Genomic DNA, 13,900 nt, shown 5'->3' on the forward strand with positions numbered 1-13,900 from the left:
GCATGGCCTGTGTGTTTCCAAAACTGTCACCTGAGTACCAGGTATTTGATGGAGTGTCATTGGTTGTTTAAGAGAAGAAAGTGTTTGGCAGTGGGGAAGTTGCTGAACTAAGCCTTTGTAGAGAATGGAGACATAGGAAGCATTTCCATGTGATGCAAGGCAGAGCCTGGGACAGAGAAGTTTCATGCTACTGGACAGCTTACTGGGGTTCCCAGTGAGAAGTGACAACTTGCCTAGGGAATCCTCTCAGAGCTTACGCCAGAGCACCAAAGGGCAGAATGTGCAGAGGCCTGGATCCTTAATGCTGTAGGCTTGAGGGATGAGGGCGTGGGTTGACTATGGTTTGAGGCTATGCTTGCTACCCTAGGAACCAATGGGGCCACTGACAAGGAGGCATTCCAGTCAGAGGATTGAGTTTTGCCCTGGGGTCTTCCTGTGCCTCTGTCTTGGTCTCTAGACCCAAGCTGTGAGCTGAAGAGAAAGTCTTTTGGCTTGAAGAGCACTTTAAGCTGTCTCAGTGGCTGCATGGATAAATGGACAGTTTGGCCTAGCTGATGGTCTAAACCAGAATACCAGTTCTGTTTTCAGCTCTGGAACTTCTCTTAGTATAAGTTTGGGCTCTTGGAGGCCCTGGACCAGAACTCCTTGACTGTGCTCCCTCACACCCTCCAGTAGCAATATGTTTATTGGTAGATACAATATATATAAATCAGAGCATGAACAAGTTTGCTTCACTTCAGTACCTGTAATACTGCTTATTTTTTAAAGATTTATTTATGTATATGAGTGTTCTACTTGCATGTATTCCTGCATGGCAGAAGAGGGCATCCAATCCTATTATAGACAGTTGCGAGCCACCATGTGGTTGCTGAGAATTGAAACCAGGACTTTTAGAAGAGCAGCCAGTGCTCTTAACCATTGATATTTTTAACCATTTGTTTCATAGCCACAAAAAACATTTCAGAGGCATCAATGACCTTTTTGGAAAGTCTAGCAAAGCCAAATTTTATTTATTATTATTACTGTTATTGCTTTTTGAGACAGGGTTTCTCTGTATAACAGCCCTGGCTGTCCTGGAACTTGCTTTGTAGACCAGGCTGGCTTCAAACGCCTAAAGATCCACCTGCCTCTGCCTCCTGATTAATTAATTAATCCTGCTGGGTTTAAAGGCATGTGCCACCAATGCCCAAGGCAAATTTAAGAGAGTTTTTATTTTATCAGAGTTTCAAAGAAAAACCCCAGAGCACCAAGTTGTAAATCTCAGTAGCTGTCTGGAGAAGACTAGAAAAGAAAAAACAGCCTTGGGCTGGAGAGATGGCTCAGAGGTTAAGAGCACTGGCTGCTCTTCCAGAGGTCCTGAGTTCAATTTCCAGCAACCACGTGGTGGCTCACAACCATCTGTATGAGAACTGGTGCCCTCTTCTGGCCTGCAGGCACACATGGAAGGAATGTTGTATACATAATAAATAAAAAAAATCTTTAAAAAAAAAAAAGAAAAGAAAAAACAGCCTTGTTTGTTTACAGCTCCATGGTAGGAAATGGGGCATTAGAAGAGTGAAACCCAAAATGTTAAGGAAGATATGCTTCTGTAAGATAGAAGAAAAGGAAAAGTTACGCTTCTCAGAGTAATTCAGAAAGCTGACAGACTTATGAAGCAGCATGGCTGTGCACTGTAAGAAGTTACTAGACAAGGGTTCTAAGACGTGAGTGTTATGTCTGTTTGTCTGTTGTTGTTGTGTGCCCTCCCCCGTGCTTATTTCTGATTCTTTTTGTCTTTGTTTGTTTGTTTTGTTTTTTTCAAGACAGGGTTTGTCCTGGAACTAGCTCTTGTAGACCAGGCTGTCCTCAAACCCACAGAGATCCACCTGTCTCTGCCTCCCGAATGCTGGTATTATAGGCATGTGCCATCATATCTGGTTTTGTATAGTGCTGGGGATTGAGCCCAGGATTTCATATATGCTAGGTAAGATCTCTGCCAGTTGAGCTACAGCCTCAGCTCCATTTTTTTAAAAAAAAGATTGTATACTTGCCCAGTCTCAAGGTTATTACAATGTGGAGGTGGAAATGCGGATAATATACTGTTATGGCAGTAGCTATCAATAGAAGTAGGCTTTTTCTGCAAAACCTATCTGAAATACTACAACAACCCAAGCATTTCTGACTTGAATACCTTCTGTTACCTATGCCTTACTCTCAAAGTAGCCAGATTGGGAGAATAGGGAAGAACAGAACCCCTTAGCAGGGCACTTGCACCTGCCCTGGTGCAGAGACATTGGAGCACGTGCTCACAAAGGCAGTAGATCCTCCTGTAGGCCTTTAGAGGTTAAGGTCCATTCTGTTAGTGCTTAAGGACCACAGAAACCTAAGTTGTGTCTGTCACCAGCCCCCAGACATAGAGGTGGAAAGAATCCCTTCCAGCACTTTTGTACCCACTCTTCACATTCTGCCACCTTTGCTCTTCCATCTCCTTTTGCATGCTTGACTGCAAGTGGACATTCTTTGTTGTTGTTGTTGTTGTTGTTATTCATTTTTGTTTTGAGACAGAGTTTAACTAAGTAGACCTGGCTGGTCTTGAACTCACAGAGATCCTCCTGCTTCTACATCCTGAGTACTGGGATTAAAGGTTGTGTCACAAAGCCAAACACCATTGGGACATTCTTTTGTTTTCGAGACAGGGTTTCCCTGGGTATCTCAGGCTGTCCTGTAACTTTGTAGACCAGGTTGACCCTGAGCTCAGAGATTCACCTGCCTTTGCCTCCCAAGTGCTGGGATTAAAGGCGTGTGCCACCACCACCCATGGAGACTTTTGAAGTGATTAAGTAGGAGGGCATCAGAGAGGTGCCTGAAGTCTATGGACGAGTTATCCACTTTCCATTCTCTCAGAGCACCTGGGGAATCCTTGGTCTTATTTCCAGTAGATGTTTTTCTCAGCCACTGGCCTTGATACTTCCATTGTAACCACAGTGACCCCCATATAAACCTAGGAGTAATTTTCCTGCCATCTTCACCCAACCTCTCCCAATTTTTCATGCATTTTTCAGTAGTTTTCATAGCATAAATAAACACTCATCTTATTATTCTGTTCTAGGCTCTAGAGTACCACGTTGGGCCAGAGTCTCTATCCTTATATAGAGTTTATATGTCCTGCACTGGGTAGGACCAAGTGCTTCAAAGAAAAATGACACAGGTGAAGGATTAGGTACCAGATGGCAGAAGAGGTTTTAGCTCTTTTGTTTAAGAAGTGGTCTGAAGGACCAGGCTAGGGAACAGAGAAAGGACCCTGACAGGAGGATGTGCCTGGAGTCAAGAGGAGGAGAGAAGCAAGGAAGCGATTGTGGGCAACTCGATGGGGCTCCATTTCAGCAGGGACTCCCACTTGAAGTTAAAGGCCAACTGAGAGGGACTGAGGCAGAGGACCACTGTCAGCAGGCAAAGGCACTCACCACCAAGCTTGACAGCTTGAGTTCAATACTTGGAACTCATGTGGCGGAAGAAGGAACCAGCTTCTGCAGGAGTCCTTTGATTTCTGTAGGTGCAAAATAACACTGCATGTCGGGGAACATGTAAGCACTCATCCACATCCCCATACATATATAAATAAAAATTTTAAAAACAGATCACTCTAAGCTGATTGTGGTGGTTCATGACTGGAATCTCAACATTAGCACTTGGAAGGTTAAAGTAGGAGGATTGAAAACATTTGAGGCTAGTCTGGTCTACACAGTTAGTTCCAAGCCAGCTTGTGCTACATAACAAGATCATGTTTCAAAGCAGCCAGGCATAGTGGTACATGCTTTTAATCCCAGAATTTGAGAGACAGAGGCAGGGGGTATCTATGAGTTCAAGGCCAGCCTGGTCTACATAATGACCAGGCAGCCAAGCTACATAGTGAGACTGTATTTTGAAGAAACAAAAATAAATAAAATAAGGGACTTGGGTAGATGGCTCAATTGGTAAATCTTCATAAGCATTGATGACCTGACTTCAGATCCCCAGACTCTGTGTAAAACAATGGATTTGGTGGCATGTACTTTTGTACCAGTGAGATGGGAGGCAAGGCAGGTGAGTCCCTATAAGCTCACTGGCCAACTGGTCTATCCTACGTTGTCAGGGTCTAGACCAGAGAACAACCCTGTCTAGAACAAAAGATATAGCCTGAAAAATGATATCCAAGATTTTCCTCTGACCTGTAAAACCATGTACATGCGCACACACACACACACACACACACACACACACACACACACACGAATAAGATAAAATAATAAAACAGACCTGGGACTACCTTAATGAAAGAATACTTGCCTAGTATGTATGAAGCCCCAAGTTCAGTTCCCAGCATTTCAAAGATAGCACAATCACTGACTACTGTGTGAGGAATAGGCAGGGACAAATCATATTCTATCACCTGTGTCTCTAAGAGCTCAAGAGGACTCATAGTATTAGCCTATCTGCCTCCAGCCACCGCTAAGGGAAGCCATTCCCCAGGGCACACATTTACCCCTCAAACCCCCTCTTCACTCGCTCCGCGTCCTGGTTGTTTCCTTAATGTTTCCTAGTCCCTGCCCTTTGCTGTAGCCAAGCCCAGCATGGCCTTCTCTGCTCAGCCATATTTTTGTGCTGTTTCTCTTTTCTACCCCCCACGGCTTTAGGTATTTTTTTTAATATGTCTTATATCTGAATGTTTTGCCCCTCCAATCCTGATGCCCTAGAGAGCAAAGCCCATGTTATATTCTGTTCTGAATCAGGGTCTCAAAGGCTACAGGTTGTAAATGTCACCTTGTGTTGAGGTTTCCCAACCTCATCATCTTGGTGTACAATTATTCCATTTATGTTGGTACTCTAGGACTCAGCATGCTGGCTTCTGTTCCTAGGGTCTGGAGCATCTAGACTTTAGCATGACTACTTTGTAAATTGGTACTGAGCCAATAGGTCAATGGAAGTCAGGGTGCCAGAAGGATGCAATTTCATGGAAGGAACTGGGCCCAGTGTTGGTTAGAGATGGAAACTTAGGGCACTGGGTAAGTTTCACAAAACCTAGCGCCTTTCATCTGCCCTTGGATTTCAGACTTGAAGCTGCACCTGCAGAGCACAGATTATGGCAACTTCCTGGCCAATGAAGCATCACCTCTGACGGTGTCAGTCATCGATGACAGGCTCAAGGAGAAGATGGTAGTGGAGTTCCGCCACATGAGAAACCATGCCTATGAGCCGCTCGCCAGCTTCCTGGACTTCATTACGTGAGTGAACCCATAGTGCTAGGCAGGGTGACTATATATCTGCAGAAGTTGGCATCAGAATGGCCTAGGCTAACAGCTATTGTGCCTCTGTCACCTGACCAGCTGGCAGCTCTGTCAGGCCAGTCTTGTTAAAGAATGTCTTTAAAATCTTCTCATGTGGTATAACTAGATTGGTTGTTCAACAACCCTGAACTCCAGGTCATAAACTTTTGTTACCAGTCTCTTTCCCTGTCCCATCATTGTTGTGGAGGTGTTAAAGTTGCAAAAGCTGGGAAAATTGGAGCTCCTCTACTCGCCTAATCTATAGCATCCACATCAAACACTCGTTAGGTTTTCTCCTGCTCCCTCATGCTAGAGTTGAAGGTCCAGGTGTAGACAGAACTCTGAAGAGCCTGGGATGGGCCATATAGTCCTTCTGCCTCTTAGGCTGAGGCCTGTTTTCTGTCTACTTTGACAGGTCAGGAAGACTGGGATGGGTTTGAGTTGGAGGAGACTGAATTCCTTGCCCTCCTTCACAAGAGCTAGAATGGTTAGCACCCCCCCCCCCATGTTTATAGTAACCCTTGGTTGCACCATGCATCCTCATTGTGGGACCCTTGGGTGGAGTTCTGCCTATACCAAGCTTTTAGAGAAGCTAAGCAGAGAAGAACCTGGACTTCAGGACTTGAAGAAGTTATTTGGACTAGTCCTGTGTACCTGGGACTCTGAAAAGTAGAGAGATTGCCTTTGAAGGAATAACCTAGGAGTGGGGTAAGCCAGATCCTGACAGACAAAGAATGACTCTAGCCCAGATGGCAGCTTCATGCAAGTGGTGAGCTGAAGTATGATCAATGGCCAGCCTCTGAGTGTGCTGTGCAGTGTATGTTGTTAGGAAATGTATCTCCATATTCTTCTGAGTTTCTTGGTTTTCCCATTCCCTGCCCTCTTGCTTGGGACCAGACACATTACTCCATTTGTTTCTCTTTAGAGCGAGGGTTATATGCTGGCTGCCTAGCCTGACTCTCCCTCTTAGTCAAGAGCAGCCAGTTGCGCAGAATCCATCTACTCAAATGGAGTATTTAGGCAGAGGGCTCCTCAGGTAAAAGGGGCACCTGAAAGTTGCAGAGAACTCTCATAAGCTGGAAAACAAACCTTTTTCCTGGAGGCTGTAGATCTCCTTCCCCAGGTACCTCTTTGCTGGGGAGTCCTAGCTGGGCTCATGCTCAAACCACCTTTCTCCTGTCAAGGTATGCTAAGATGGACCTAGTGGGACAGGGACATGGAGTAGATCATGTGCTGCCAGTGTGTGTGTGTGTGTGTGTGTGTGTGTGTGTGTGTGTGTGTGTGACACATCACTCTACCATCTGTCACCTAACTCCTAGCCTGGGCCTGTATCCCTTGCCCCAAGGCCAGAGCCAAGGACATACCAGGAAACTGAATTTATTGCCAGAGCTCAGCCTTCACCTTCAACTTGTTTGCACAAGGCTTCTTCAGCTTCCTGGTGAATGTTCTGGTCTTGCCAGCTAGGCTGGCTAGAGGAAGCTTGACCCCATGCCAGTGGTCAGAGAGTAGATGTTATCCGTATTGCTGCCAACTTACCCACCTGCCTGTGCATCTACCCTGGCCTGTTTTGGTGTCAGCCTGCCAGGCTATGAAACTGGAGAGGGCTCTGAGTGTGACTGAGACAGAGCAGCCGCCAGCTCTTTGCTGGAGGTTGGCTCCAAGCACCAAGTGTGCTTAAAGCAGCCAAGTACTATCTTGTGGCAAGCTGTCTGAATCCTCCACTTCCGCGCCTCTTCCATTCATGGGCGGTTGTGGCTTATAGCCTTCCCATCTAACCCCACTCAGAAACAGCTCTGCAGCCACGTGCTGGCTAGTCTGAGCTTGTGGCTGCTTGTCCATGACCCCTTCATCCCCAGTGCCTGCTCCTCTGCTCTCCACATCAGCCACCCCTCACTGATGACTGCTCTGCCACCACCTGGAACTACTACACTCCTGAAATCGCTGAGTCAGGCCACCAACCTCCACCCACAACTTTCAGGTTCTCCAGCCCACTTTCAGTTCCTTGCAGGGCATGGGTCCTGGATTCAGCAGGACACTGGGCTTTGCTGCTTTCCCTGCTATCCCTCTGTGTTCATTTCCTTACCTCCCTAGCTGAGGTTCCCCGATCTATCATTTGAGCTGTCTTCTGCCAACATCTGCAACTCTCTTGGCTGTCCGACTTAGGGTCCCACCCGACTGGCAGCCCCCCAGCCCTGGAGGAATCCCAGAACCTCCAGCCTGGAGCTATCCTCCCTCCACCTCCACTGCTGGGAGCAAAGCTGGGGAAGCCAGCTATTTGGTGGGGTGTGGGGAGTGTCATTCCTACTAACAGACATACATGCTTACCTACTCAGCTAGCCTCAGCTTGTTTCTGCCCAGTAACCTTTTGCTGTCCCTAATCAGCACCTTGCAACTTCCACCAAGAGTAGGTTGACTCCTCCCCATCCTAAACATCATTCCTCTCCTGCCTCCAGCTTCCTCATCTTTGGGCAAATGGCCCACCTACTCCTCTACAATGTAATCAGTAGCCAGTACACCTTCCAACACTGCATCTGCATACCACCCCCTAAGTCCATTCTGCCCTCCTTTCCCTGAGATCCATCTACCAGCATTCAGAATTCCCTTACCCCTTCCTGGACCCCGAGTGGCCCCCTCCTCTTTATTTCTGTGTTGCCACCTTCCCTTTCAGATTCCTCCATGTGCTTCTAGCACTATCTACCTGAATCTCTAGCATCGTTAACCACCCTTAAAAGCTCATTTCATGCCACCTGTATTTTCACATTCCTCATCTTTTCCCTCTCCTCCCCTATCTCTCAAACCTGCAGTCATCTCCTAGAAGTTAAGTCCCTCCACATCAAGGCCTTTAATCCTTTAAGGATCAAAGACCTTTAAGGCAAGGTCTCCAGGATTGGCCATTGATAGTGTCCAGCCCCCAGCAGTTTCTTTTCTCATATTTGACTAACTTAACTCCCATTTTCTCAGTTGCTCTTTCTCTTCCACTGCCCTAGCAGATTAGTCAGGTGTAAATAGAATTTTGGAAAGAGGTGAGTGGAGCATGGGACTGATGACTGGTTCCCCACAAGGAATAGCTACTTGTCTGAGGAGAAAGGTGTTTGAGGGAAGAACTGGGGTGGGAATCTAGACTGAAGGACTCTAGCTGAGTTCAGAGCCAATGCCAGGCGGAAGGTCCGAGGGTTCAGAGGGATAGTGACGCTGAGAGAACAGACAGTGACAGTAGAGGTGGTTGTCTGGCATAGTGAAGACAGTCAAAGTGGAGTGGACTGTTAGCATGTGGTCTTGAGGCGACCCTGCTCAGTTTTATAGTGGTGACGTATTTAGTATGCCATTATACCAAGGACTCTTGCCAGGTCTAGCCATTAACTTGCTGTGACACTTGGGATAGGACTTGTATTCTGGTTTTTGTGGTTTTTGTTTTTACTTTGGAGAAGATCTTTATCTGGCCTATTCCATGATGTTTTCCCATAGACCAGTCAGCCCTGGAAGAAAAGTTGAGAAACTTGTTTTTAGGAGAGTAAGCTTGGTCTCTGGGGTATCTTCAGGTGGACCCTAAATGCCCTTGTTTTTAAACAGGTAAACCTCTAGCAGGAGCCATCCCCAGTGGATAACACCTGCCTGTAGCCTACATGCCCAATGGCAGGAACTGTGGTTAACCTGTACCATCTGGGAGAATTGCCATCAGCTAAAGTGGACTACTGGAAGGAAGCTTTGTCCTAGGACAATGGCCTCAAGTGTCCAATAAGCCTACCAAAGCATCTCTTATCCTCTTAGGACATGCTTGGTCATAGAGCATTGGGCTCTATCCTGACTGTTCCCAGTAAGCTGAGTGTGCGGGTGGACTACAGTTCTCTACCAACTAAGGCTCTAGGGCTGCTCTGGGTTCTGTTTCTTTGTCTTTCCCTAGCATAGAAAGAGAGAGAGCCAGTACTGACCCTGTTCTTTTGGCTTGGGGGAAAGCACCACTGTGAGGGGTTGTTTAGGGCCCCAAAGGTTCAAATCGGATGGGATAATTCAAGTGGGCCTTGGAGGAGGTCAGAGACCACTGTCTCTTCTGTGGACCACATCTCATTCATTCTGGTTGCAAAGGGCAACTTGAGGCTTAAGAAGTGAGGTGCTGAGGCCTTAGCAGAAACCTCTGTTCATTTTCAAGCCTGGGTAAGGCTCTTGAGAACCTAGATGGAAACTGAATACAGATACTATCACTAGCAACAAATGAGGACTCTTGGTGGTGGCTGCAGGTGGATAAGTTGGCAGGAGTACCTGGTTACACACAGCTTCCCAGCCCAAGTACTAGAAAGTTGTGGTGCTCCAGCAGGTGGCACCAAAGGGCACAGAGGAGGGACAGGGTCGGCTAGGGACTCTAAAGACTTCTTTGAAGGAAGTAGCTTCCTCCAGCCTGAGACTTCTCCCAGCTCAAGCTATTTGGAGGCACAGGGCAAGCAAGGGAGGGCCTCAGGGCAGAGGATTATAGACTGCCCTACCCCCACCCCAAAAGGGCCTCTTTGGCCTGGCGGGCAGCGGGCCATCCACTCCCCAGCTGTCTTCCTCTGGAGGGAGATGCTGACCAGCTGGAACTTCATTCTCTCTTTTGAGGCCAAATGAGGGGAGACATGGCAGAGCAGCTCTCTGGGGGCAGGGAGGCAACTGCTGAAGCACTAAGCAGAGGGGAAGGTTCTCTGCTTGCTGAAGGTAGGAAGGTGTATGACTGGATCTTATCATCTCCGCCAGGCCTGTCCGGTCTTTCATCTCCCAGGAAAGAGAATTTTGAGCCTTACTGTGCAAGGGAAATAGGGGCCTCCAGTGCAACAACCTTACAGTTGGCCCAAAGGGAGGGAAGTGCTCAGCCTGGCACAGGGTAGAGGCTGGCCTGGCTTGAGTAGGAGGAGGAATAGAAGGAGCTGAGTGCTATGATTTGAGTGGCCCTTACTTGGCCCAACATTTCCCTCTGTGCTCAACTAAAGCTTGTAGGAAAGAGAGTCTTGGGGAAGAAAGGAGGGGAGAGCCACTACTGGCGTCTGCAGACACTGTCAGAGCTGAAATGTGAAGCACAGCTGGCTTCTTCCACTCACTGGAAGGCAAGACTAGCACAGTGAAGTCAGGTGGCAGCATCTCCCTACAGGATCGACAGGATTTTCTTCTGAGGCTGGACCAGGACCTTCAGAAATACTCAGACACCTTTGGGCTCTTATTCCAGCCTTACCCCTAGTCTAAACAGATAAAGGAGACCCTGGGTTGTGGGCACAAGAGGGTAAGTTTAGAATGAGGAAACTGGGTTGTGGGGTCGCTCTGAGAAGACAGAGGTGGGGAGTTTAGAACTAGAGTAGAAGGCACTAGCGATAGGTGGCTGTGGGGCTAGAGCCTGATGCTGAGATAGGTCTGGTAATAGCCCACTCTGGGTTTATCTGCCACGCTGCTAAGCCACAGATCACTTGAATAATGTAGGTTCAAGGGATGTACTGTTCTTCAGCGTTTCCAAAGGTCTAAGAGGAAAAGGGGCATTCTTAAGCTCTGGGGTGGGGTCTTTGTGGCTGTCTCTGGAGGTGCATAGATTTTAGTGGGGCTGGATTGGGTGCGGGTTAAATAATGAGGGGTGATATGTGTGTCCTGGGATATGAGATACAGAAGATGTCAGTGGCAGGAGATTTCTGGAGTGGAGGAGATACAGTTTGAGGCCAAAGCACAAAAAGCTCTGGCAGGCCCACTCTCTCTGCTCTCCCCCCACTCTGCCAGTTCTGTGGAGTCAGGGATGGGAGGCTGGCCATATGGGCCTCTTGGCTTGCAATTCCAGATGGGCCTTGCCTGAGGCCCTTGGTTTTTTTAAGGGGGAGACTGTCTCTTCTCAGTGTATATCCTGTAATGACCCAGACAGATTGAGTATGGAAAGAGGGCCGCTGCCTAGCCCCAGGCCCAGGAGACCAGAGGTTGTAATGACATTAAACTGGGTGGGAGCTGCACAGGCACAAAGAGTATGGGTTGGGATGGAACAGGAGCTGGCACATTTTCTTACACCTTCCTTGAGGGCCTTATAGGAATGTCCCAGTGGCTGGTTCTTTAAGCTGAGGTATGGGCTCTGGATCACCTACCTTTTCCCCTTTATTCCCTTGGTACTGGGCTACCAGGGCCTTTCCTAAACAGTCTCAGCACTAGGTACTCAAGATATGTCACAGAGATGGACTGTAGCCCACCTAGAAACAGAGCAAGACCTGTGATCAGGGTCCAGTTCACAGTAGCCTCCATTTTAGTCCTTACCCTTTCTTGGCCTGGCCAGGCCTTTAAGGACATTCTCCTGGGGCCTAATCCGGCTCCTTTATACTCTTGAGTTTACTACTTGAGTTACTTACTGCTGGACCCTAATCCAGCTTGGGTCATACCTGGGACCACTGCAGCCTGACTGTAGCTGGGGTCCTCTCCTCTTCTTTATGCTGTCCCTCCTCCCCATAGGTGATTACACAAAACTCTGTGCCCCAGCTCCTCTGTGACTGTGTTTTTCAGCTGGAGACAAGTTGTCTTGGTTGTTCCTTGCCAAGTCTTAACTAGGCAGCCCCACCCTCCCCAGCTCCACAGCTCCCTCTGCTGCCCATGGTAGACAGAGTTGTTTTTCTTGCAGGGCATGCCTAAAGAGACTAAGCCCAACTTGAGTCAGACTAGCTTCTGAGTTTCTTGCAGCCCTCCTGAACAGTTGGCTCTAAGGAGGAATGTACTTTTCTCTCTTCATAGTGGAGCTGTGCAGTCTCCTTAACCCAGTCCTTTATTCTAAATGGGGCCTCTGTAACGCTTCTCTGGCCTTAGAGAAGCCTCTCCCCAGCCCATTCCTTAGCCTTTCCCCTCCCTCCTTTGTTCCCCCCAAATCAAAGGAGCCAGCATAGCCTTAACTATACAATGCTATCCTGTTTTCAGCCCACTTACAGCCTTAGTGCTTGAGATGAAGTTGAAACCCTCTGCCTGGCCTGAGCTCAGTCTCCAGGCAGCCCTTTGCTGTGCCCTCCCTTTCCCTCTGCCAGTCTTGACAGTACTCAGTATGTCCCTCCAGGCCTCTGTATACTGTTCCCTCTTTCCAAGAACACACTTTTATCTCCAAGTCCTTTTATCTGTCAAGCTCCTGACCAAACCTACCCCTGGGATGGGGTGTGTACCTCACCTGCATGTGCCTACCATTCCTGTGTCCTACTTGTCACACTGTAGGAGAGTGACTTGTGTTCCTGTCATTTGTGAAGCATGAATCCACCATCCTTTCAAAGGAGAGGCTGCATTTACTCTGTGTTCCTGTTATTGGGGGTAGGGAGGTAGTGGTGGCTGTGGTGACAGGAACCTGAGTGGAGAGGTACCAAAGGACAGTGCCTCTGGAGCCTATCATAGCATCCATGAGCCAGCACTTAACACTGAGGAGGTGCTGACCCATGCGTTGTGTCGGCAAGGGTATTGGGCCAGGCCTTCTACCCTAATAGTCTGCCCTATTGTTGTCTGCTTCTCACAGTTATAGCTACATGATTGACAACGTGATCCTGCTCATCACAGGCACATTGCACCAGCGTTCAATCGCTGAACTTGTGCCCAAGTGCCACCCACTAGGCAGCTTTGAGCAGATGGAGGCCGTGAACATCGCACAGACACCTGCAGAGCTCTACAATGCCATTCTGGTGGACACGCCCCTGGGTGAGCCACTGTGGTGGAAACAGCAGCTGGACAGTGGTCTTAGCATTAGAGCCTCGGTGTGGGTTTTGTGGATTGAAAGAGGTGGGGCAGCCCCAAAGCAGAAAGTGAGAGTCTGCCTGTTGCTGCTGACCTTGCCCTTTCCTCAACTTCCCATTCTCATTGTTTCACATCCCACTTCTCCTTTCCCATTGCTTTTTCTAGGCCAGATAGCCAACCCACGGGCCAGACTTAGACTATCTAACTTTGGAAATAGTCTAGTTTTTAGAATTCCCTGAGCAGGGGTACTATGACTGGCTCCTTATGAGGTGAAAAAGAGAAGCACATAGCTTTATTTGATTCCACTGAGAAAGTCCTAGGGGCCAGGTCAGACAGTGTCCGGGAGGATACAGGGTCCATGTCAGAGGCCAAGAAAGGGAGGGGAATCAGGATAGCTTTCTGTTAGTCCCGCCTCACTAGTATTGGCTCCTGTCTGCCTAGAATGCTGAAAGAAGGCATGAGGATCACAACTAGCTAGTGCTTTTACAGCCAGAGTTTAAACCCTGGGGAACTATTCCAGAAAGCCACCAGAGCTGAATCAGAAGATTCTAGGCTGAAAAGCACCAGCCATATCTGCTCACCTAGTTTGCCTTTGATTCTCTCAGTAACTCTGAGCTAGTTCTGGGCTGTTTGTGGCTTCTGAAGTTTCTTCATCTTTAAAGGAGAGCCATAAGGTAAGTCTTCAGGTCCTCCTTGGGAGCAAGATTTCTTGATCCTGCCTTAGCCTCTCCTCTTAGTCCTGCAGTGGGACTAGTCCATGCCTAGCTACTGAGCTCACTATTACTTGAAAGAGGAGGCTAGCCTCCCATATGTGGGCACTAGGCCCTCAGAGGGTATACAGTGCAGTGAATTTCAGCCCCCAAATCCATAGCTGCCCCTGGAGAAAGAGAATGTCATGGCCTCTTATGCAAGCCTGTCTTTGGCATGGTCTA

At 48.1% G+C, this 13,900-nt stretch overlaps 1 protein-coding gene across 1 annotated transcript in view; it reads left to right on the plus strand.

Annotated features, from left to right (window-relative positions):
• Positions 1-13,900, plus strand: part of Atp6v0d1 (ATPase H+ transporting V0 subunit d1) — a 42,661-nt gene that overhangs the window by 23,303 nt on the left and 5,458 nt on the right. The window contains exons 2-3 of the mRNA XM_048437111.3: positions 5,069-5,240; positions 12,754-12,932. Coding sequence (XP_048293068.1) covers positions 5,069-5,240; positions 12,754-12,932 — 351 coding nt within the window. The remainder of the gene's footprint in view (positions 1-5,068; positions 5,241-12,753; positions 12,933-13,900) is intronic.

Source organism: Myodes glareolus, chromosome 22 (genome assembly GCF_982192425.1).
Source record: "Myodes glareolus chromosome 22, mMyoGla1.1, whole genome shotgun sequence".
NCBI classification, from domain to species: domain Eukaryota; kingdom Metazoa; phylum Chordata; class Mammalia; order Rodentia; family Cricetidae; genus Myodes; species Myodes glareolus.